The 26855-nt window shown below is 34.6% G+C and overlaps 1 protein-coding gene across 1 annotated transcript in view; it reads right to left on the bottom strand.

Moving 5' to 3' along the window:
• The window catches only part of LOC109080552 (collagen alpha-1(V) chain-like), a 94662-nt gene that overhangs the window by 55772 nt on the left and 12035 nt on the right, over nt 1-26855 (bottom strand). Inside the window, exons 2-4 of the mRNA XM_042711402.1 lie at nt 16185-16352; nt 9636-9849; nt 7616-7778 (exon numbers count right to left, since the gene is read on the bottom strand). Of these exons, the coding sequence (XP_042567336.1) occupies nt 7616-7778; nt 9636-9849; nt 16185-16352 (545 nt within the window). The remainder of the gene's footprint in view (nt 1-7615; nt 7779-9635; nt 9850-16184; nt 16353-26855) is intronic.

The following is a 26855-nucleotide window of genomic DNA, read 5'->3' as shown; positions in this document are numbered from 1 at the left end:
TTTATTTTAAATTCATACATTTACTCAGCGATTGAAAAGTGACATTAAAGACATTTATGTTACAGATTTCTGTTTTAAATAAGTCGATCACAAAATCCTGGTCTCCACAAAAATATGAAGCACAACTGTTTTCATCATTGATAATAAAAAGAAATGTTCTTGAGCAACAAATTAACATATTAGAATGATTTCTGATTGTTTAATGTTAATGTGAAGATGAAGACTGGAGTAATGATGATTAAGATTTGATCACAGGAATAAATTACATTTTAAAACATATTCAAATAGAAAACAGTTATTTGAAATTGTAATAACATTTCACAATATTCCTGTTTTCACTGTATTTTTGATCAAATAAATGCAGCTCTGGTGAGCAGAAGAGGCTTCTTTAAAAAAAAATTTAAAAAACACTGTTAGTAGCATCAGCATCTTTCCTGGTTTCATTCCCTGTTTTTGTTCTCTTTGTCACTCATGACATTTTCCTGTGTCTTTACTGTAGGAACAATGACTGCAGTCATTTCTCATTGGCTGTTGCTCTGGATTGTTTGCCAGTGTAAACATGTGTTTGGACTTGACACCAGATTCAGATCCAAAATCCAGAGTCTCCTAAATCCACACACATTTCAAACCTTTCAAACCGGCCCAAAACACACACACACAGACAAATCTACTGTTCTTAATGTAAATTAAATATAATCACCCAGCGCTAATTTTAGCACACACTGACTCTCAGCCGAGGCAAATTACCAGACATCTGTTGACAAGTAAGCTTTCAATTATCATTTCACCACTATTTCATACACATTCACATTCACATTCAGATGAGCCCTAACCATAAAATAAAACTTTGAGCAGTGCTAGAAAATACATACTGCTTTATTAATCCCTTAAATCAGGTCTGTAAAATGATCCCTTGGACTTTCTGCATCACACCAGATTTGAACATACAAAATTTCTGTTAGCATAGCGTGCGAGGAGAAGAGCAGCAGAAGCAGAAGAAGAGCGAGAGACACAGAGGTGTACACAGACGACAGATCTATTCTGGGATTTCTGAGAGAAATTTATTACATTAATGTGGGACAGAGAGAGGGAGAGAGAGAATAATAGACATTGCATTGTCAGCAACTTTGAAATACGAGCGTCTTTTTCGCCAAAAGCTCCCCACATCTCTCTCTGGAGTCCGAACTAACTGTTTCAGCAGCTGCCTGTGGTGACGTGCACAGCCAAAACACTGTAAACGCACACATGTTTCAAATGTTTCAAAACAACACAACTTTTTCTAAATTAGTGTCACATGGCTGTAGTCAACAGAAGGGGGCGACAGATGGCATTGCTGCAAATTAGTAAAAATGAAGGAACTATCCCACACTTTTCTGGTAGGGAGCCCAGAGTACAACTCGTTCCCTTCAGCACTCGAAAACATCTCGATCCCTCGTTCTGTCCTGCCATATTTCCTTTTAACACAAATGCAACATGCTTACACACACACACACACACACACACACACACACACACACACACACACATGGACTGGATGAATCTCATGAAAACATGTCTGAGTCATATTACAGCCCAAAATCACATATATAATTAATTAATTAATGGTATCATTATATTATTTGTCTTACTATATATATATCTATTCAATTAATATTACAATTATAAAAAATATAAAATTATAAATATATCATTCTATAAATATACAGTATAAATTATAAGGATTATAATGCATTATATTAACATACATATACTTATACACATACATATTGTTATTATTATTATCATTATTATATAGGTAAATAATAAAAAATATATAATAATAATAATAATAATAATAATAATAATACATGTATAAATAAAACTAATAAATTATAACATAATAATATAAATATATAAAAATAAATATTAATTAATAAAAAATATAAAATAATAATATTAATTATATTATAATGATAAATATTACTATCTATCTATCTATCTATCTATCTATCTATCTATATTATATCTATATTACAATAAAAGCAGAGGACTTTTTTATTATATTTATATATTATTATTATTCTTTTTATTATTATATATATAAATTATATATATATATATATATATATATATATATATATATATATATATATATATTTATGGCAGTCTTTTGAGTTTTTCTGTAAATTATCATAAAAAAATGTAGACACAATATAAAATATCTTAAAGGGGACATATGATATGATTTCAAGTTTTCCTTTCTCTTTGGAGTGTTACAAGTTCTTGGTGCATAAAGAAGATCTGTAAAGTTGCAAAGACTAAAGTCTTAAATAAAAAGAGATATTCTTTATAAAAGTTAATACTCATCCACGCCCCCCTGAAACAGCTCATTCTAATACGCCCCCACATCTCTACGTCACAATGTGGAAAGATTTGCATAACGCCACCCAGATGTTCACGCAAAGAAAGAAGGCGTAACCTTTGATTCTCGCTGTAGTATTGTTGTTGCCGCTGGCGCCACGGCATGGAGACGCTGTTTCGTTGAGAAACAAAACTACTTTTTTTGGTCTTCCAAAAGATGACGCAACTAGAAATGAGTGGTTAAGTTGTATTTACAACACTGTTCCAGAACAGTTCCACCCAAATATTGTGTGCAGCGGATTTTATGGAGGACTGTTTCCTGATCCTGGGAGAGAAGACTACAATGCCGGCTGTTCTGACTCACAGTCTGTAAGTACGTTTACATATGTAAAGGATTTGCCATTGATGATTCAAACAGGAGTTTTGAGCAGTGTGCAGCGGTTATCAATTCCAGTCCTCGCGCCCCCCTGCTCTGCACATTTTGTATGCCTCTCTTTGTTAACACACCTGATTCAGATAATCAGCTCATTAGAAGTGAGCTCCGTGCATGAACTGTGTGCCGATTGACACAGTGTTCATTGCTCCCTACTCCCTGAGCAGGGGAAATCTGTTGAAGTTTACCTCACTTTGGAACATTCATTCATGGATTTAAATTCACATCTCACACACTTCAATGCACTTTGAATGGAACATATACATTTGTTTCAATCATGGCGGAATATTCTGTGATGTCCACTTCACAGGGCACTTCACGAAGCCATAAGAGAAACATACAAAATGTGTAGAGCGGGGGGCACGAGGACTGGAATTGAGAATCGCTTGTGTAGAGTATCGCTTGTTGTTTGTCGTTTCTCTGATCTTAAATGCAGACATGGTTTTATGTTTAAAAACACAGTATAAGTCATTATAATCAGTAATTATGTCCCCACTGGATGCAACAAATGGCTCATTTGTAATGGTTTTTATTGTTTTTGTCTTGTTAAGCCGGTGTTTTGAGCTCATTTGTAATTCAGAGTACGTTAAGGGTTTTGTCTTGTTGCGCCGGGACACGCATAATTCCGCCAATCACAACGTACTGGATAGCTGGCCAATCAGAGCTCACCTCGCTTTTCAGAATGATGAGCTTTGTAAAAAATGACGCGTTTCAGAAATGCGGGGCATAGAGGAGAAACAATAATGTACAGTATGTGGAAAATTATGTGTTTTTTTAACCTTAAACCGCATAAACACATTTCATTACACCAAATACACAAAATAATGTTCTTTTTAGCAATATCATATGACCCCTTTAAGAGCCCTTTTTAAAAAAATGGTGAATATCGACTGATTTTGTAGTTAAATATGACCCAGACATGTTCTTGACAGTCTGTGTTAGATTCACCCACACAAACAAACTCTATCCGGTCTAACTGGAGTTTCAAAGCTTCAGGTCTTGTACTTATTAGGTTTGTTTAAAAATGACATCATCGCAGCTGCTTATGACCTCATCAGCCCAAGACACGGGAAATAGGCCACATGTGATCCGCATTAGAACATGGACTCATGCTGTGGGAGAAATTGCAAAAGATTTTAACAAAGCAGCATGAAACGCTCCACAAGAGCGACTGAATATCTGGGCAAACTTGAGACCACAACTGCCACATGCAGATGCTCACACGTGTGACGGTGTTCACACACACACACACACACACACACACACACACACACACACACACACACACACACATCCAGGCAGCGTCTGGCCATTCTCAAGAGTAAAAAAAAACCAACCACAGAAACCAAACCATCCAATGACATAAGTGCGCACACACACACACACACAGTGGCAGCATCTGGAGACCTTTAAGATCATTGCCAAAAGTAACAGGCATGTCTACCACTGCATTTTCCCTGCGTTCCTTTTGTCCACCAACCCTCCGTCAGCATTCACTCCTTCATTTCTCCTTTTCTTCATCACTCACCTCCACTTTCACGTCTCCATTTAATTATAATGGAGTCTCTGACCCTACAGCAAAAGTTTGTGGTCTTTTATGTTCAGCTTCTTTTACTGTAGCACTCAATGATGGATTGATCAGACTGTGTTTTCAATATGAACCATTATAACTTTTAATATGGAACGCTGGGAAACTACTGAACTAAAACATCTGTGCAATGTTTCTTTAATGTTCTCTGTCATCAGGGCAGAGAAAGCTTTTTTATACTATTTACATACAAATATTACATATTTAAATGTTCGTTTTGTCATTTAAGCAACACAAAACAGAATTGCAGAACATGTAGGCAAATATAGTTATTGTAAATTAAATAAATAAATAGTTCAAAAGTTTGGAGATTTTGAATATTTTTCAAATACGTTTCTTATGCTCACAAAGGCTGTATTTATTTAATCAAAAATACAGTAATACTGTAAAATATTGCTACAATTTAAAAAGAGCTGTTTTTATTTGAATATATTTTAAAATGTAATTTATTACAGTGATGTAAAGCTGAATTTTCAGCAATATTACTCCAGTCTTCAGTGTCACATGATCCTTCACAAATCATTCTAATATACTGATTTACGGCTTAAGAAACATTTCTGATTATTATCATCAATGTTGAAAACTTATGCTTTTAAATGTGTTTGTGGAAACTATTTTTTAAAATAATAGAATTTATTTGAAAGAAATCTTTTGCAACATAATGTCTTTACTGTCACTTTTGATCAATGTAATGCATCCTTTATTTATTTTTATTTTTTAAAAAAACAAACAAAAAACCTTTGAACAGTCGTGTATACAGGAAAAATAATAACCAATCATATCACAGCCTAACACATTTCAACCAATAAAATCCTGACTCATATTATCAAGTCCCACCCCCTTTATTTTCTACACATTTTGTTCCACTCAGAAACATTTTACAATGCATCACATTATAGAAGTTAAATATCTAGTGATTGCAATTTCATGTCTTTATGTCAACTCTCTTGCCTTTAAAAGTGCTGTTCTCCATTAAAAGTGAAATTCGAAACATTAAGCATTTCTTTCTTTAAATATCTTTCTTCCTCTCTTGTTTTCTACTTCAGTCAAGTGAGAGAGAATTATGATACAGATCAAGCAGACATTTCAACCACACTTCTGTAGGATTTGTACCTCAGAGAGAGAGACCCCCCCCCAAACACACACACACACACACACACACACTTCTGCTGACCTGTACATGTGCTGTGGAAACCCCCTCAATGATGTCAGCAGACATGAGCCTCAAACTCCTCATCCTGACCAGAACTTTCCACAAAAACATCACCTTTGCCTCTATGTGTGTGAGATATTTATGCACTGTTAAATATGAAGCAAACTTTTCCATCTGATACTTTACATATGATTGATAACTGTGTGTTGTATTAGTGTGTTGTTTTATAGTTTGTTTTATTGTTTAATTCAATAGTCCAAAAGAGGTTTTATAAATCATAAATAGTGTCCCACACAGCTCTGGGGAGTGAATAAAAGCCTCCTGAAGCGAATCGATGCATTTGTGTAAGAAAAATATCCATATTTTAAACTTTATAAACAGTAATCTCTAGCTTCTACTAACTGTCTTTAGTGGGTTCACAATAGTTCACAACAGTCTTTTGGACTATTGAAAAAGAACACCCATTAACTGCCATTATAAAGCTTGGAAGAGCCAGGATATTTCTTAATATAACTCTGATTGCATTTGTCTGAAAGAAGAAAGTCATATACAACTAGGACAGCTTGAGGGTGAGTAAATCATGGGGTAATTTTCATTTTTGGGTGAACTATCCATTTAAATAAATATTTTGGAGTACTTATTTCAAATAATATGACGTTTACTTATTTAAGAAAATATTATTTCAGTTAAGGTCACATTTAAGCAAAGTTTCACTCAACTGGTGGTTCCGATAGAGTTTCAGCCTGATGGTAGCATTAAAAAAGAAGCATAAAAACACATAAAACACAAACAATATTTGCATTTTAATTAAACAGAACTATTTATATCAACATTGTCCATTACCACATACAAATTTAGTATATTCATAGTCAAAATATCTCTCATCTGCCATCTTGGATGAAATTGTTGAGTTCATCCCAATGCATTCTGGGACTGTCTTCTATTAAGTATACATGCTCTTGATTTTAGCCAGAATGAGACATCCTGGAAGAAAGCACCATTTTGTACCATTTTATCTTCTATCATGTTTTGAGAAACAGCTAGAGAAATTTAAGCACACCTAAATTAACCCAATATTGCTCAACAGATCTGCTTCATGAAAATAACACACTCTTTTTGTTTGATTTTGAGATCCCCTCTTATTCGTCTCTTCTCTCTGTTTATTTTACAGGTCCACAGTGAAATGTGTCAGCGTTTAAGAGAATTGAATTACATGTGCAGGCTCTGAAATGAAATATGATTTCGCTGTGTGTATACGGCAGGGGTTTGGTTAAGGTTCTGTGGTGACTCGGTGTCTCGCTCTGTGGAAAAAAACACACGGCTCTTTCCATTTTCTCCAAACACTTTAACTTCAAACAGAAAGGTAGACCAAACCTTAAAGACACATCAGCAATCCATGAACCCTGTGCGTCTGCGGTCAAAACCCTCGGGATGAACACTAACATTACCTACAGTCCTTCTGAATGACTCACATCCACTCACAGACTCTTCCAATCCCACAATCCTTCAGCTTTTGCTATCAAGACACACCAAGATCGAACAAACAGCAACAAATTCAATTTTCGAAGACGTTTTGGATTTGTATGTTTCTGAATGGAATTGCTTCCTGTATACTGCACTGTACACTGCAAAAATTGGTGTAGGATTTACTTTGAAACAACTTTCACTCACACCACACTTCACATGTACTGTATAGTTATTTTAAACGTTTATGGTTAACCTGAATATTACACAGACAAGCATACATGACAGTCTATAAACACTTGTGCCACAGGGTAACCCTACAATCTTACATTAGCACTACATAACCACGATGAGTTGCTAAACAAACACTTCTCCACTGGACACAGTCACAGAGAGGTGCTGAAACACTTCAACACTCAGTGAAGACCACAGACATATGTCCACACATCGCTGCTGAAGGCCCACAACACACTGACAACAAGAGCAAAGAAACACAGCCCAACACAAATGAGATAGATCTATCTACCACTGGATACCAATTTTTACTCTTAGACAGCAACGGCTGAGTCACAAAAGTGCAATAAAAGCTCAAGAAACCTCTTAGAAGATGCTTTGAGAAGATGTGATTCCTCCTTACCTCAAACACCTCCTCATCCAGGATACGTGTCCCAAAGACCACGATGCCTTTGGTGTCGATGATGGGGTGAGGGCTTCTGGATAGCGTCCGTGTCACCTTTTTCTTACAGTCCAAAACCAGAGTGATGCTCTGTTTGTGAACGCTGATCGCCACACGGTGCCACCTGACACAAACACACACTCTGTGTCACGAAAGAGGGTCAATCAATGTCAAATCCGTCTGTCATCCATCTATACATGTGTCTATCCATCAATCATCTATTATTCTATATCGTGTTCTATCTATCTATCTATCTATCTATCTATCTATCTATCTATCTATCTATCTATCTATCTATCTATCTATATCGTGTTCTCTATATCTATCTATCTATCTCATGTTCTATATCATCTATCTATCTATCTCTATAGTGGAAGGTTAAGGATTTTTATAGTCGAATTGGAATTTTCCAATCTTGCGATATTCGACTGATAGTCGAATCAATCTTTGGGGGCGGGGCAAAATAAGAGTCAAGTCAGACATTCGACAGTCATAATTACGTTAACACACAGGGAAAATGTGTAACGGACACCTCGCAGATACAAACGGTGTAAATAGTGTTTTGTATTTTGATTAAAAGATAGTTAACATATTTTTTACAATATGCTCTCATTATAACGTTATGTAGCCTATATGACAGTAGTTATCAATGTTATGCATTTTTGTTTTGAGCTGCACACGCTGAAGATGACCAGTAGAATGAAGCAGCAGGTTTTTAAACAATGGGATTTAAATCGTCAATTATCTCATATAGAATACACTTCATTATTTATACAACATAACGTTAATATTACAACTTACAGGCTATCTATCTATCTACAAAATTCCTATCTAATGCCCTGATGCCCTGAATGCATGAACGTGCCTGAATGTGTCAGAAACATGGCAAAATGCATCTATCTATCTGTTTTAACTATCTATCTATCTAACTATCCATCATCTATCTATCTATCTATCTATCTATCTATCTATCTATCTATCTATCTATCTATCTATGTCTTGTTCTAACTATCTATCTATCCATCTATATCTTGTTCTGATTCTATTTTTTCCATCTATATCCAGTATCCATCCATCCATACCTCCATCTAGAATACCCTTCAATTATTAATACAAGCTATCTATCTATCTATCTATCTATCTATCTATCTATCTATCTATCTATCTATCTATCTATCTGTCTTGTTCTAACTATCTATCTATCTATCTATATCTTGTTCTGTCTATCCATCCATCTATCTATCTATCTATCTATCTATCTATCTATCTATCTATCTATCTATCTATCTATCTATCTATCTCTTGTTCTATCTATCTATCTATCTATCTATCTATCTATATCTTGTTCTATCTATCTATCTATCTATCTATCTATCTATCTATATCTATCTATCTCTTGTTCTATCTATCTATCTATCTTATCTATCTATCTATCTATCTATCTATTGTCCATATATATCTATCTATCTATCTATCTATCTATCTATCTATCTATATCTTGTTCTATCTATCTATCTATCTATCTATCTATCTATCTATCTATCATCCATCGATCTATATCGAAATTATTGAAATATGGCAAATGTAAATATCGCGATATGCATATTGCAATGGCGTGCGAAATCTGAATCAATTAAATAATAGGCTACTTAAATCAAAACGTTTTTACTAAAAACTTGATTTTTACTAAAAACAAGAATCATTTAAATAATAGGCTACTTAAATCAAAACGTTGCAAAAGGTAGAGTTATTAAGTCCAATAAGTTGCAGAAAACAACTTTCACTGTCACCCGTGTGACGGATTAAATACGTTGCACATCAAAGCTAATAATGAAAACCAAACACACTAAATCCTAACCAGACATTACGTAACCGGCCCTGCAGTTTCCATTGTCGAGAAAATAGTGACTGACAGCGAAATGCTGTGACAAAATCACACAACATATTTCATATTTATTACACAGCTTGTGGTGTGGCTTACTTTCCGTCCGCCAAGTTGACGCCTCTGAAGAGCGGGTAGTCCTCTGGGCCGGGTTTGCCCAGGTGATCCTCGTACAGGAAGACAGGAGCGCGTCCCACCTCCAGACCGAGCTGCTGGATGCCCTGTTCATTATACACCGACAGCAGGAAGGACTGACTGCCTTTCTTTGGTCTCACCGTCGCCAAGATGGAAAAGTCCTCAGGAAACATGGATGCTAAAGAGGGACAGGGAGTTATTTTTGGAAATCAAAAGTGTTTTGGGGGGGTTTCTGGGCGCAAAGACTAAGGACAGTGTGTGACAGCGCATTACATCATGTCTATGAGCAGACAGACGCTGTCAGGTAACAAAAATAAAGTGTTTAACATGGATAAGAGCAGAATGGAAAACTGTTGGATCTCTGGCACATCTTTGGGAAACTCTGTAACAATGTATGTGTGTGTGTGTGTGTGTGTGTGTGTGTGTGTGTGTGTGTGTGTGTGTGTGTGTGTGTGTGTGTGTTTGTAACTGTGTTGATAAGAGTCTTGGATCTACTGGGAAGGAGTAGAGGGAGCGAGAGAGATGGCGAGAGTAATGAGGAGAACAGCTGTTCCCTAAGAGACATTTTATTACTTTAATTCATCTAGCAGAGAGAAGAGAAGAGAACAAACACAGAGAGAAAATCACAAGTACAAACAGAGAGAAAAACAGATGAATATGAACATTCTGTCACTGTTTACTCAACATCATGTCGCTCCAAACTATGACTTTCGTTCTTGTGAGGAACATAAAATGTGATGTTTATTGGAATCTCAGATTTGACTCTTTTCGATACAATAAAAGTGAATGGGAACTAGAGCTGTCAAGCTCCAAAAATGCCAGAAAAGCATAATAAAAATATCATAAAATTGCTCCACATGATTAGTACATTAAAGTCATTTTAAAGAAATTAACACTTTTATTCAGCAAGGATGCAATAAATTGACTAAAACTGACATTAAAGGCATTGATAATGCAAATGATTTCTATTTCAAATAAATGCTGTTATTTTAAACATTCTATTCATCAAAGAATACTGAAAAAAGCAGCACTACTGTTTTCAACATTGATAATATCAGAAATGCTTCTTGAGCAGCAAATCAGCATATTAGCATGATTTCTGAGGGATCATGTGGCACCGAAGACTCAAGTAATGATGCTTTGATCACAGGAACAAATTATCTATTCAAATAAATTCAAATAGAAAATTCTAGAAGTTATTTTAAATTGTAATAATATTTCACACTATTACTGCTTTTACTTTATTACAGCAAATAAATACAGCCTTGGTGAGCAGAAGAGACTTCTTTCAAGAACATTAAAAAATCCTACAGACCTAAACTTTTGAATAGTGTATTTAAGACCAAAATGTAATATTTTATTTGCTTAAAAATGCACACTTTGTGTCACTGCCTTTAACCCAGATTTCATATTTGAATCTAAAACTGACAGCAAACAAGACTTGAGAATTTTATGGTGCTTTTTTGAAGCTTGAGAGCCCCTGGATCCTGCCTGGAAAAGAGCAGATTTTAGAATTACATTTTTGAGTGAACTGTCCCTTTAAGACTGAACTTTAAGTCGAGTGAAACTTCAAAAAACAAAGAAAGAGAAGGGAAAAAAATGTCAAATTAAACAGTCTCTTTCTAAAACGAGAAAAACAGACATGACTTCTGTCGCGCGTGCCGCGCACACACACACACACACACACACACACACACACACACACACACACACACACACACACACACACTTACACACAACATGTGCCAAACAGATGCCCACTGCCAGGACGTCTGGGAAAATCTAGGCTGCTTGGACAGGAAGTGAGTTTTCCAGTCATCCAAAAGACAAAGCATCCATACATCTGTACAGTAAACACACCTGCTGATTACTGCAGTGTTTAGTGTGTTTATGCCATTGTGTTGAAGAAACACTTTAATAAACTGCACAGGTTTAGAGTCGTTACCGGAATTCAGTTACATGTTACTAAAAGGTCTCCTCACAGCCTTCCCGGAATCCCGTCTCCATGTCTAACACCTCCTTTTTCTCCTCTGTTTATGTCTGGAGATATTTTTTGAGTCTTCAGATGTGATTCTGCTCAAGTCACACCATTACAGACCGTCTACATCTCTAAAAACCTCATAAAACACGTCTCATAAAAAACTAACGAGGTAATCATCTGAATCGTCCTCTGTTTCATTTTTTGCTTTTGCTTACATTAAGAGCTTAATTTCACACACTGTGTGTATAAATGTCCAGAAATGAAGAGATGGCACCAGACAGTCCTCAAGATATTTAACGTCTGACTGAAATGGAAATGTTTTAAATCAAAGGGAGGTGTTTATCTAAAAACAAGCTGTGCAGAGAAAACCACTGCCACTGAAAACAATCTTAACTTAAGTAACAGTCAATGAACAAACCAATGTTAATTTAATAACTAGTTATTGAGTTTTTATTGATGTTTCTTATAACAATCTTGATTTTTTTTATTATTTATACATTATTGTTTTTTTTTATTTTTGTTTTATTTTTGAACAGTGATATTTTAGTAGTAATTTTGAGTTAATTTTAGTATTTTATTTATACATCTCTCATTGTAGTTTTTACTTAAATAAAATGTAAACTAAAATATATAAATATTTATTTCTTATATTTTACAGTTTTCATAAAAATTTTAAAATTTACTTTTAACTAAAGTTTAAAAAGTAATTTTTGCTATTAATTTAGTAGTTTAAAATGATGTGATTTAATAGATTTCTCTTTCATTCTTCATTGTGAGCTAACATCACGCAAGTCTGACGTTTTTACTCTTTTTACAATTTTTTATCTCACAATTTTTCAAATAAACATGCTTGAAATTAAAAAAAAATAAGAAATATGAAAAAAAAAAAATTGTTATTTAAAGTTTATATCAAGCTCATTTTTGTAGAAACTAGAATAACTAAGAAGTATGAAAAAAAAAGCATTAAATAAAATAAAATATGAAAAAAAAAAATTGCGAGATATAAGCTCAGATTTGTGAGTATATTGTAAGTGTTGTGGTTTTTAGTTTTTACTTTTGTATAGCATATATTCTTTATCATGAAATAGCTTTCTAAGAGATTCTATACTAGTTCAAGTGTGAAGTGAAACCATTTTCTGCACCACAGATTACTTAAAATGTTGCAGAGGATGAGGACAGTAAAGAGAAAAGAAGAGTTCCTGGTCATTTCATGCAGACTACCTCATCTATCAGCCTTCTCCAGAAAACCCTGTGACATGCATGCATATGTGTGTGTGTGTGTGTGTGTGTGTGTGTGTGTGTGTGTGTGTGTGTGTGTGTGTGTGTGTGTGTGTGTGTGTGTGTGTGTGTGTGTAAATAAAATTTACATGTCACTTTTATGATTTAATGAGGTTTGTTACATGCTCACTCAAGTGTCATGTTCACATGCAAGCACCAGCTTTACACACACACACACACACACACACACACACACACAAATACACATGACAACAAGAGATGCTCTGTGCTTTTGTCCTGGTTTCCTATGTTAAACACAGGGCTGAAGGTCAAAGTGCGAGAGCCAAGGGTCATCACTCTGGAGACGAGGTCTCCCATCACCAGGGCGATATGAAACAAAACCAGAGTTCAGAGAGGACATGATATCTACGGTCTCATCTCTGCCTTTCCCTCCAGTCAGAATTAGGTCTTTATGTAGAAACCTAAAGGAATGCTGGAGTCTTCAGACGCTGAGGAATCACATTACTGCACTCCTGGATCCCTGCACTCTCTACCTGATCAAACTACTGGTTATGCCTTATCTTAAACTCATTCATTCATTCATGCATTAATTTATTTATTTTATGTTTCCCTTATAAATAAATAAATTTATTTTAGGGCTGTCAAATCGATTAATAGTGATTAAACACAACTAAAATAAAAGTTTATGTTTACATAATATATGTGTGTGTACTGTACATATTTATACCTATATTTAAATACACATACATACATGCACATATTTAAGAAATATATGTAATACATATTTATATTTATATATAATATAAATCATACATAAATATGAATATTTACATGTATGCATATGTATTTATATATATATATATATATATATATATATATATATATATATATATATATATACAGTACACACACATATTATGTAAACCCAAACTTTTATTTTAGATGCAATTAATTGTGATTAATTGATTTGACAGCCCTAATTTATTTATTTAATTAGATTAAAACAAAAAGATCAGCATTAAACATGAAGTTTTGAAGTAGAAAGACTGAAAAAAAATTTATATAATAAACAAATAGATAAAATAAACAAATACATTTTATCTTTAACTTATAAATAATTACAAATTAATTACATTAGATTAAAGCAAGTTTCTCATTTTGAAATCAGAATTAAACATGGAATTTTGAAATAGAGACTGAAATAGCATTTTCTTGTAAACCGTACACCAATATTCTTTCTTTGTCTTATTTACAGCTTTGAAAAATATTTTTTTACAGTGTAGCCTAAACTGGTTTGCTGACCTTTAAACTGGTTTTCCAGCTTGGCAAAGAGCTCAATACCCCTTTAAAACCAGCAAATCAGACCAGGTTGGGAGACCAGTTAAGGTTTGGCTGTTTTTTATCGCATATCCATTTTATAGCCATAGTCTCTGTTTTTCATCATGTCTTTCTAGAGGTTTGGCTTTCCACCACATTTACAAACCATCACCAGAACTCCAGTGACCTATGACCCTCTATGTTACCCTGGAGACACTGCACAAAAGGAAGACAATGGCCTTATGGGTATGGGTGAGGAGGAGGAGAGAGACAAGAAGAGGAGGAGGAGTTATGAAATGATGAAGAAAAAAGAAAAGGAACTTCTTGGCATTGAGAGATTTTCTGAGCCAGCTGCATGTGTGTGTGTGTGTGTGTGTGTGTGTGTGTGTGTGTGTGTGTGTGTGTGTGTGTGTGTGTGTGTGTGTGTGTGTGTGTGTGTGTGTTTGTGTGTGTGTGTGTGTGTGTGTAAAAAGTAAATCCTGAGCATCTGAGTGAAAAGTGTACAGAGAGAAAGAACAGATGCATTGTATTTGGAGCGATAGATGATTCATTTCTTCCATATGTCTTCATTCTGCCTGTACGATTCTCAAGCAGTTAGGCGTGTGTTTACTTAGCTGTACTTAAGGGACAAAATCATCCCCAGAAGTGAGTTAAATCTGACAAAACCTCCCTTCTGAGGACAGCTGGGGACATCCTCAAATCTAAAATGATTCAGAAATGAAGGGTTTTTTTTTTTTTAGAATTAAGACAAAAACAAATATGAATAAGCATAATCAGCTGAAACCAAATGCAACAGAAGTCAATGACAAATCAAATCCACTTTAAATAAATGTGTAAACATTGGACCTACTATACTGAGCTGCCTACTAAGGACTTTTGCATTCATTCATTCTTCCTTCCTTTTTTTTTTTTTATAAATATATTACATTTAAAAAATAAATAAAATAATAATAAAATAAAATATATATTTTTTTACATTTTTCCTTCATGTTTAATTTTATTTTATAATTAAACTAAAATAATAACATAGTTTTTTTTTCTTTTTAAATTGTTTCCTTTCATTTGTTTCAATGTAATTTATTTTAATAATAAATAAATACATATTTATCTTTACCTCATAATTAATAAAAAATTTAATTACATAAAAATTTTAAACGTTCCACATTGAATAAATATTTCCTTCTCCAGTAAGAAAACGAATGGTATAGTGCATTAGATTTTTGGGGTATCTTAGAAGGCAGTATGTTTTCCTATATGCATATGCTATAAGTGTTCAAAACAACCTCTGCACCAGTAACACGCTTATGAAGCTTAAAAATAGTGTCTATGTAGGCAGCATACTTGAGTCTGCAACACAGTCAGTGTGATCTGAAGTAAGAGAGTCTTACTTCAGTCTGACTAGTCTCATCTAGTTTAGTCTCATTATGCTGGTATTGCATCTCTCTCCTCGTCTGCCTCGTCTCTCCCTCCTTCCATCAAATTCTTGAGATTTTCAGAGTTCCTTTCAAAAGGACAGTCTAGGGCATCATGACTATACGGCAAGTCAGAGAGCAACATGAACAGTAAGGCCCAAAGTAATATCATGTTTTTATCCACATACTATATATATATAGTAAACAGTCTGGCCAGTAAACTAAAAAATGTACTAGCCAATGGTGATTCCATTGCCCAGATGTGTGTAGAGGGTTAATTATACAGTCTTCAGAGGATGAGAAGATGAAAGAGTTTCTGAAAGAGTTATTTAGGGCAGAGTGTCTGTGTGCTCTGAACAGACACCAACAAACCAAACAATGGAAAGATGGGGAAGAAAAGTAAACAGGTGCACCTGTGTGTGTTTATGGGTTCATGCATGCTCACGTGTGTGTGTGTGTGTGTTTGTTTGTGTGTGTGTGTGTGTGTGTGTGTGTGTGTGTTTCAAAATGTTTAAAGCTGTTAAATGTGTGTGTGTGTGTGTGTGTGTGTGTGTTTGTACTCACAGGGGTAGAGTTGTTTAGTAGGAGCGCTAAGCTGTGCATCTTTTGTGACTTTGTAGGCGACATCAGGCCCTTTTGATGACTTCCGGTGTGTGCAGAAGCCTGTAGTTTTCGATACACCATCTGGCAAACTGTGAAAATCTAAAATCTTTAGGAGATCGGCTGGCTCAGCTGCAGAGAGAGAGACAGAGAGACGCAAAATTAGTTCACAGCTATTTCAAGTTACATAAGAAAATCAGCAATTAGCTTTTACGCTTTAACACAGTCTATGATAAATAATATTATATTTTATTATATTATACTTAAAGAATTTATCAAGTGAAAAAAAATCTGATATATTTGTTTCTCTATATTACAATGTTATTTTATATTTTCACATTTTTTATATTTTTATTTTTATTCATTATTTTCATTATTAATTATTTACAAATATTGACATTATTTGGACAATAAAAGTTAAGGTATCTTTAAATAAATACAGGAAATACATGTAAAATAAAAACATTTTTATTGAATTAAACATGCACTTAGCATACTATCATGTCAGTATGCATGCTGAAAATGTTATTATACATTGTATACAGTGCAGTATGTAATAACACAATAAACTAAGCCATTATGCGCACAAAACCACAAATCTGTCATTAGCAACCTAAAGCACCAATAGAACGAGCGACCACAGCTCAAAAAACCTAGCCAAGTGTTTCATGTGTTTAGAGGTCGGCTGACCAATCAAAATCACACACACACAACTTTTCCACTCTCTCTGGTGGAGATATGGAGTGAAGACCACACACAGTTCATCCGTCCACTGTGTGACAGGCTTTAAACCCACACACACCACACACACATTCATGGTAAAGTGTCTGTGTGTGTTTAGGTGATCAACTTGAGGAGCAATTTCATTGTCTGAAAATCACCTCCAGCTGTAGCCTGTTGCAGTCACTTGAGGAACACACACACACACACATCCCTGGTCATTATCTTAAACACATCTTATTTACATGATGACAGAGTGACAGAATGAATCAGACAGACAGTGTTTATCATGAGCGCTCTGATTCTGATCAGGTCAGTCTGATTTAGTCTAAGAGAATACAGTGCTGAGTTGCTGCAGAGTGTTTACATTTTTCCTTGAGTTATTTATATAAAAGTCTGCCTGTTCTTTTCACTGTTGCTCGCAAAGAGCTCCTTCAAAGTATATTTGGATCTGAAGCGTGCAACTTTAAAACTGAAGCGTGTCAACTGAAGCGTTTGGTTTTCAACATGAAACCAAAGTTGACCCTATTTACTCTTTTATTACACATTCCTGGTTTAATTCTAAATGATTTTGTATTATATGTATATATATATATATATATATATATATATATATATATATATATATATCACTCAGACATACTACAAATAACAGAGGTAAAATGTGAAGTAATGACCAACTGACTTAATTAAAAAAAAAAAAAAAAATTTTTGTTAATAATGGCATTAGCAATGCTGAAAGGATTCAATTACCAGGAACTGCATAAGATTAATAAAATACGTAACTTGAATGCAACATAAGTTGCAATAGATAAAAGTGTCTTCCAAATGCATAAATGTAAAAGTAATTTCAAAGTATTAATAAAAGTTACAATAAAGTGCTAATGAACAAACTACAAAATGTTCAGGAATGACATGAAAGAAAACATAAAATAATAATGCACATTATGATTATACTCTAAACACATGCAACCGGTCTAAATAGAATTATTACAAGATTAATTCACATTCAACACATAGACACATAACAATATAGACTAGAGCAGATTTTGCTGTTTGATGTTGTTTCCAGACATTACCAAAGACTCTAACTACAGATCATTTGATTTTAGTGTGAATTAATGCACACCATTTGTAAATCTGCTTATTTTGGCAGATGTCAAAGCTCATGTAATTGACTTTGGCAAGCGTCAGATAAAAGCATAAATGTAATATCAACAGACAAGATCATGTAAACACATTTTCACAATCTGAGGAATTTACTAGTATACATCATCACGAACGGGACGCTATAATCAGAGATGACTCAAATTAACGCATACTAAAATTACACAGCAACTACGATAATTACGCTATAATCTGAGATGATTAAAATTATTGCATTATAATGTTATATTGTTAGTTTTCTATCATGCGGAGCTGTGAAAGCTATTCGACCGTCCCTGTCAAAGTAGCAATGAGGTTTGCCAAGGTAAAACATCGCTATGGTTTAACAATAAAGGAATGCTTTAATAAGCTGTTACATATATATATAGGTCTTAAAATGACACACTTTACCAGTTTGATGATAATGTGGAGTGTCAGTCAAAAATCTTAATTTAGATTTAGCAGATTACATTTTGTTATCATTTAGCAAGCTGTGGGAATGAATGCCATGCCTGAACTTCACACTTGCAGAAGATATGCTGTAAAATTTGCTGGTTAAATATCAATAAATGTGGTAATAGTCGGTAATATAAATGCTTTAAGGAAATAAAGTCGTACATATACTACACAAAAAGACCAAATGTTTTGCTACAGTCTGTATATAATCAACTATGTCTCATGTAAACACACCCAGAGGCTGCTTGCATCAACATTTAGTGGGAAAAAATACGAGCACTTGCATGCAGAGCTAATATTTACCTCAGTTTATATATATATATATACTGTATATATACACATATATTCTTAAGGATGTTTAGGAGGAAAGCTGTTTTTGTCATTCGCCAGCTCTAGACCCACAGCAGGGGATCAAGACCTGCAGACACACTGTGACCCAGTAACCCACTTACAGAAGTACAGCATTAAAAAATAGAGAACTCCTTTAGACTGCGCATCTATACAAACCCTCTTAAAATTGTGTTTTTTGTAGCACATTTTGCTGCAGGGTACTCTAAAGATTAAATATATCCATTACAGGTGCAATTTGGGATTGTTCAGATTTTTATTTATTTTTTATTTTTTTTGGAAATGTCTCTTCTGCTGACCAAGGCAGCATTTATTTGATAATAAATACATTAATATTGTGAAATATTATTACAATTTAAAATGACTTTTCTATTTGAATATATTATAAAAATGTAATTTATTCCTGTGATCAAAGCTGAATTTTCAGCATCATTACTCCAGTCAGAAATCATTTTAATCTGCTGATTAGCTGCTCATGAAACATGTTTGATGAACAGAAAGTTTGAAATAGAAATCTTTTGTAGCATTAAAAATTTATTTACTGTCGCTTTTGATCAATTTAATGCATCCTTGCTGAATAAAAGTATTAATTTCTTTAAAAAAAAAAAATTCCTGAACATCAAACATTTGACCAGTAGTGTAAATAATATTTATATTATATATAAATATGTAAATGCTTTTAGGTTCTAATCGGAATTAATCTGAATTAATTCTCAGTGGTGACACAAATAACTAGAATAAACTAAATTTATTAAAAAACTGATCTGGTCTGATTTTCAAAGTTTTAAATTCTACATTATTGCACCAAATTGCTGTTGCTTAGCAACTGTAAACTGCCTACAAATAAATAAACTATATTAGCTGGTAGAAAATAAATTATGCTGATCCTTATTAATTTCAAAATTTGGTGCCTTTTATTGCTGTTGCTGCAATTTAAAAAACCAATAAGCAACTCAAAAAAAAAAAATTACTATAGCAAAAATCACTGTAGCATATTAACTTAAGTAGCTTAAGTTCACATTTAACCCATTCAGGTGGGTATGTGTGTGAGTACATATTAAGCCATAAGTGAATTTGATGTTTTACTACAGCTCTGGTTGAGTGGAATCTATCAACATCCTGTAAAATGTCATGTTAATATCACCCACACATACAGGACCTGCTCAGGTGAAGCACTCGGGTTCACCTTACAGCCACTCAGCAGGAGTGTTTACACTGTGTGTGTGTGTGTGAGTATGTGTTTACCCTCTTAAAGACGAGTCCCAGAGGAGCACAAACATCACCTGTTGAGATTTACTCTGTCACCGCAGTATTTCCCTCAGCAAACACCCTACAGACCACAGCTCAGGTGTGTGGAAACACTCCATTCATAAAAGCACACTTACAGGAAGACCTATTCCTTTTCCTAAACATCAACCACCTCACAGACATTTCCTGAGATGATTATAATCAGCCAAAAATGTTTGCAATTAAAATACACAGGAAATAAGCATTAATCAAAAGAACATAATGACTAATCTCTCCGTCTCCCTCAGCATTAAACAGTATTGCGTTTCAGAGCCAACTTTTAATTACATATTATTGACAGCAAAACAGATGCCACGTACACAAAAAAGAAAAACACATCAAAACAACCAGATCCAAAACCACAAGACACACAAAATGCACACTGCTTTACTCACTGCACACACACACACACACACACACACACACACACACTCAAAAACAAACACACACACACACACACACACACACACCAACTACTCCTATTCTCAGAGATCTGACACTATCTGAAAAAGCTGCCCGAGATATAAATGTTCAAAACTAAAGGTTAGTGACTTTTTGCTTTAAAATGTAACAAATAATTGTGATGAATGTGGTGAAGTTAACATTAAGTATGCATACTGTGCTGTAACTAAAAAAAAAAAAAAAAAGCACATCTCACCTGAACACACTTAAGTTTTACCAAATGCTCCAGTTCAGATCATAACAGGTCAAAACTTGACTGTTTGATCACTTTATAAATGTTTAAGCTACTCAAAAGCTCATTAAACCAAATCATACTGAATTAAAGAGCTTTGCCCTAATGCTAATATTAGATTTGAATTTCCTGAAGGAAATAACATAGCTTCCAAAGCAGCAAGAAAAATGTGAACATTTTAAGCAAGTCTACATTTCTTAAGTTTGTATAAAATGACATTTTGGTTTGTTGTATAAAGATGGATACAGGTTAACAAAAACATACGCAATTCTATATGCAAATAAATGCAAGAAAAAAGAAAAATCACATTTCAGTTTTCAAATACTACATACATTATACACTATATATATATAACAAAGCAAAGTCTCTGTATCTTTAAAGTTGCAGTGTGTTATTTCTGTTCCACTGAACCTCTTTTGTGGTTGACCTCTCGCTAAGAATGAACCCATCACATGATCCCATCCTGGATCTCCATCACAACATCATGAGAATCAAACAAATGTTCAGTGTTCAGCACAGAATGATGTTTGGTTTCAGCAGAGGGCGGCCGATCGGCTCTGAGCTTCAGCTCTGCTGGGGTCACTGAGGTCATTCTCTATAACACGAATCATCATTTTTGACCCGCACTTGAGCATTAAATGCATAATTTTTTCAATATGCATGCAGGGTTGAAAAACAGTTTGGATCTTCCTCACTGATTTTGGCTGAGTCCAGTTGTGCAGCTGCTCTTGAACACACAATCATGAGACACTACAAACACACACAGGAAGGTGAATGGAGGAGACACAGGAAGACAGTTGGCAAGATGAATTCTCTCTCTCTCGTTCTCTCTTTTCCCATCCTGAGACAGTGACCAGACTGACTTATTATTTTTAATCACAAAACAACAGGAAATGGATGAAATAAGAGAACGACACACATATTTTTTTCCCAGACACAAGTCCATGCATTTATATTTTTCTAAACCTCTGACCTTAAGTATTAAACTTAACCACTGTCACACTCAAAACACATTAGTAATTATATAGACATACAGAACACCCTAGCAACCACTCAAAACAACCTAGCATCCCACACAAACTCTAGTTTACACGAATATTAATCATTCTGCTTGTATTGATCAACATAAATAACAGAACCAACCAGCACAATAACAGTATAAGAGGAACATGTTATAGTACAGAACTCCTAATCCGAACACATGTACAGTGTGTGTGTGTGTGTGTGTGTGTGTGTGTGTGTGTTATTTTGTGTGTGTGTGTGTGTGTGTGTGTGTGTGTGTGTCAGTCTCTCATACAGATAACAGTGAGTCTCTGTTAAATGGAAAAATTGACTCAACACAAAATCAGTCCCCTGAACACAATCAAACTTCTCATTTCTTGTCCTTGTTCTACAAAATATTTAACATTCACACTTCCAAAAACAGATTTTTGTACAGTACAGTAATACAGTATATATATATAGAAAGAGAAAATTTAAAAGTTATATATACAAGTTTGAAGTAAGATGGGTTGTTTGTTTTTTTTTGTTTTTGAAAGAAAGAAATTAATACAAACTATAAAAAAATACATACTATGTGGTTGCTAAGGTGTTCTGGCCAGGGTGTTACTATGTGATTGCTTATGTGTTCTGTGTGCTTGTCAGGGCGTTGCTATGTGGTTGCTAGTGTGTTCTGAGTGTTTCCAGGGCATTGCTAAGCAGTTGCTAACACAATTTGAGTACTTGTCAGCACACTGCAAAGTGGTTGGTTGTATATTCTAATGTACTGTTGCTATGGTGTTCTGATTGGCTGTTATTGGCTGCTAAGTGGTGTCTAATGCATGTCTAGGTGGTTGCTAATGTGTTCTGAATGGTTGTTAGCACACTGTTATGGTATTGGATGGCTATCCTGTCGCTAAGGTGTTCTGGGAGGCTGTTAGGAACCCTGTGCTGACAGTTTAATGATAAGTCAATCTGAGTGACTGACAGCTCCTCAACCAACAGCAGCCAATCAAGCGGGAGGAGTGCCCTGTTGGTACACCAATGGTGATGGCCATCTATATTATGACCTCAGTTCTTCCACATGCAGGAACTCAGTGTCCACCAGTTGACCTTTGACCTGGACAGAGCTATAATGAGTGGGAGGGCAGGGTTCACAGGGTAAATGGGTAAAAATGCAGGTGCTTTGAGTTTCTTAAGTGACTTAAGTATGTTTCCTGTCTTTCAGCATGCAATTAGACTTGTTATATATATTTTCTTCTCTCTCTCTCTCTCTCTCTCTCTCTCTCTCTCTCTCAGTGGGCTGTTTGAAGTGCACCATAATGGTATGGTTTGGTCGTATGGTTAGGCTTTGTGGTGTTCATTGGTTTCCACTAACAAGAGCAGCAATCAAGACCAACTGATTCAGCAAAAACCATTTCATCCATCTGCAACATTCATACACACACACACACACACACACACACAAACTAAAATCACTTTTCATCAGATTTCATTGTCTAATAAGGTGAAAATAGCTTCTCTTTCAGCAAAGAGCATGTGTAGAGTTTTTCCTTGTTGAACAGCTCACGTTCACTGACCGAATGGCTGGCTGGCGTTCAGCGTGTGCATTAGATGCTGGAAACCATGACTCATGTGGTGCTGTACCACAGTCAATTTTGATTGTAGAATTTTTTCTAATTTGGTGAGGTAATGCAGGTATGTCTGAAATATTATTAGAATGCAGCATGCATTGCTTACAGTTTCATCAAACACAAATTTATTACAAAAAGACACCACTCACTCACTCATTAAAAGCATAACAGAACAATCAATTTCAACTACAACTTCATCCAAACCAATAAAAACCAGCTTCATGCTAAGATCAAAGTACAAATCTCCAGCACAACAAAAGTACTTAGACAGTACCTCAGTACAATGAGAAAATCTGATGGAAATACTACAGTGTTCTGATTTAAATTATGTGACTGAATGATTACCATATTCATGTACCATGATGTTTTAAATACATACTATGTTACATAATATAATCATGGCATTATGCTCGTAATCATACTGTAGTATTATCATAGTACATGTTCAAACAAAAACAGTATTACCACAGTATCATGTACAAAAATATGGTAAATGTCCAAAAAAGCATGGTCAATCAAGGTAAATGCAAAAGAAACATGGTATTTTCACAGTATCATGTACAAATATCAAGATATTATCAGGGTAAATGTCAAAAAAGCATGGTATTACTGCATTACCGTACATGTCTAAAAAAAAACATGGTAAAAAAAATAGTATTACCACTATACTATGTACAAAAACAAGGTATTACCAGAATAATATCTACAAAAAAATATATGTTATTAGCATCATACATGTCCAAAAAGCATGCTATTTTCATGGTATGTGTAAAAACACAGTACTACCAAGGGTAAGGTATTACCAAGATAACATCTAAAAAAATATATGGTATTACCATGGTAAATGTTTAAAAAAGCATTGTAAAATCATGGTATACACAGTATTACCATGGTATCGTTTACAAAAAACATGACCAAAAACCATAGTATAAACAGAGTAACATACAAAAAATATGGTATTTCTTTGTTACATTTTACAAAAAACATGGTAATACCAACAACACTGTAATTGTTAATTTAACTTTAAATTTAAATTTAAAGTAATCGTCTTTTATGTTAATATTCTGTTGCAATTATATCTCCATTACAAAACCAAAATCATAAATGCTGAAAAATAATACATCATAAAACAGCTCATCAAAGACATCACCACAGTTTCATTAACATGACTTCAGTAATATGTGAAACGACATATTGTATATTGCCAGATTATTACAACTCTGGAACAAAAGCCTCTCTATTCACTGCTGAAGCGTAAGTGAAGTGTGTGTGTGTGTGTGTGTGTGTGTGTGTGTGTGTGTGTGTGTGTGTGTGTGTGTGTGTGTGTGTGTGTGTGTGTGTGTGTGTGTGTTTAATTCTTTCTGGAGAGAGCTGAACGTTTTTGCGGTTTATGTGGCCAGATCATAATATGCTACTGCAGTGAGAGAGAGAGTGTGTGTGTGTGTGTGTGTGTGTGTGTATGTGTGTGTGTGTGTGAGAGAGAGAGAGAGAGAGAGAGAGAGAGAGAGAGAGAGAGACAGACTATTTTATATTCTCTGTACGAGGCCAGTGGAAGGAATGTCAGCTTTCCGCGCACCACTCCAGAATCCTAAAGTTCTTCTCGCATGTCTGGACCTGCAGGGTTCCCTAAACATCTCATGAATAACCAACTGAACACTATCAATCACTCATTACCCACTCAATAACCCAGGAAAACCTGCAGCTATTAACAAAACTGATCATTTGCATGAGCATATTCTACGTGTGCAGGGTCAAAAGGGAGCTGATGATTCGTACTGGATCTACATGTTGATCAGCACAAAACTACTGCTATAGTATTTGTGCATTTCATGTGCACTAGGAGCGGCACAATTTTACTGTCCTCACTAAAAGCGGAAATGTTGCACTAAGTGACAAAATCACAGACAATGGGAACATACTTGATAAAAAAAAATGTTTTAAATACATACAGAAAATATGATAGTCAAAACAACAAAACAAAACAAAACAATTCAAATAAATTATATTATTAAATTCAATTCAATTCAATTAAAAGGGCACATACAGTATGATGGTCATCCCTTGGATGTAAAATAAAATCTGGTACATATGATGGTCATCTCACATCTCGAAATAAAATAAAGTAAAATAAAATAAAATATATATGATAGTCACCTTTAAGAAGTAATTAAATTCAATTAAATTCGATTAAATAGAGTATATATGATGGTCAGCTTCAGGAAGTAAAAATACAAAAAAAAAATAGTCATCTCTAGGATATAAAAATAAATCAAAATAGGGCACATGATGGTAATCTCTACGATGTAAAATAAAATAAAATAAAAAGACATATGATGGTCATATCTAGGATGTAAAATAAAATAAAATAAAATAAAATAAAATAAAATAAAATAAAATAAAATAATGGAAATGTGTGTGCTTGTTTGATATGTACAGTATAGCAAAGCATTGTAAAAGACTTAAACACACACACATGAGAGTCAAGCACGTGACCTTAAGCGTACAGCTCAAATGAAGCATTACAGGACCAACTGCTGCCCTCAAGTTATTCCCCATCCACAGGATAATCAAAACCTTATGAATGCTCAAAGAGGCTTTGAAAGCTCATGTGTACTGACCCTTACAAACATTTACCACAGTAGTCATAGTTTCCAACTTTCCACAGAAATACCTACAGATTTTGCTACAGAAATTGCTACAGATATTGTAATTGTGGTAAATTGGTATTTGTGATTATTGGCCTACAAAAAATAAAACCTACAAAACAACAAACACTGTTTGAGAGAGATCCCTTATCATGCACTAGCATGGAAACAATGGTATTTCAGCAGAAACTATGCTTCTCATGGTACATTTTAGTTTGCCTAGTTTTGGGTCATTATTTGGATGAGGGATCCAGACATCTGATGTTTTGTAGTGACGTGAACATTTCTGAAGCACATGAATGAATGTTTTTCATCTGTTTGTCACAAAAAGCCTCTTCTTTCCATGAGATGGAGAGATACATCAGCAGTCACTCAAATAAAACCCAATAAAAGCAAGAGAGAGCTGCATGTGTGTGTGTTGGTCATAAACCCCAGGCAATCCCATAATTCCCTGTTTCAGGGTCATGAATGTGGCATGTGAGATTGTAGGGTTCTTACAAGCCACAACTGAGGTCACCACACACACACACAAAACTGCACAATCTCACTCAAGGACAAGCATCTCAGTTAAGTGATGTTCGTACAGACAGAAGTTTATAGGGACAAAGCGACAGGAAGTCACTCATTTTCACTGGCGATCTGAGATGACACGAGTGTCAGAGTCTGTTGGCAATGCAACAAAGCTGATCAGAGATTCTCGATCTCAACTCGATCTCACCACTGTCAA

This window comes from Cyprinus carpio, chromosome A21 (assembly GCF_018340385.1).
Source record: "Cyprinus carpio isolate SPL01 chromosome A21, ASM1834038v1, whole genome shotgun sequence".
Taxonomy (NCBI): domain Eukaryota; kingdom Metazoa; phylum Chordata; class Actinopteri; order Cypriniformes; family Cyprinidae; genus Cyprinus; species Cyprinus carpio.
The sequence above is the reverse complement of the archived record's forward strand: the minus strand, read 5'-3'. Positions and strand labels throughout refer to the sequence as shown.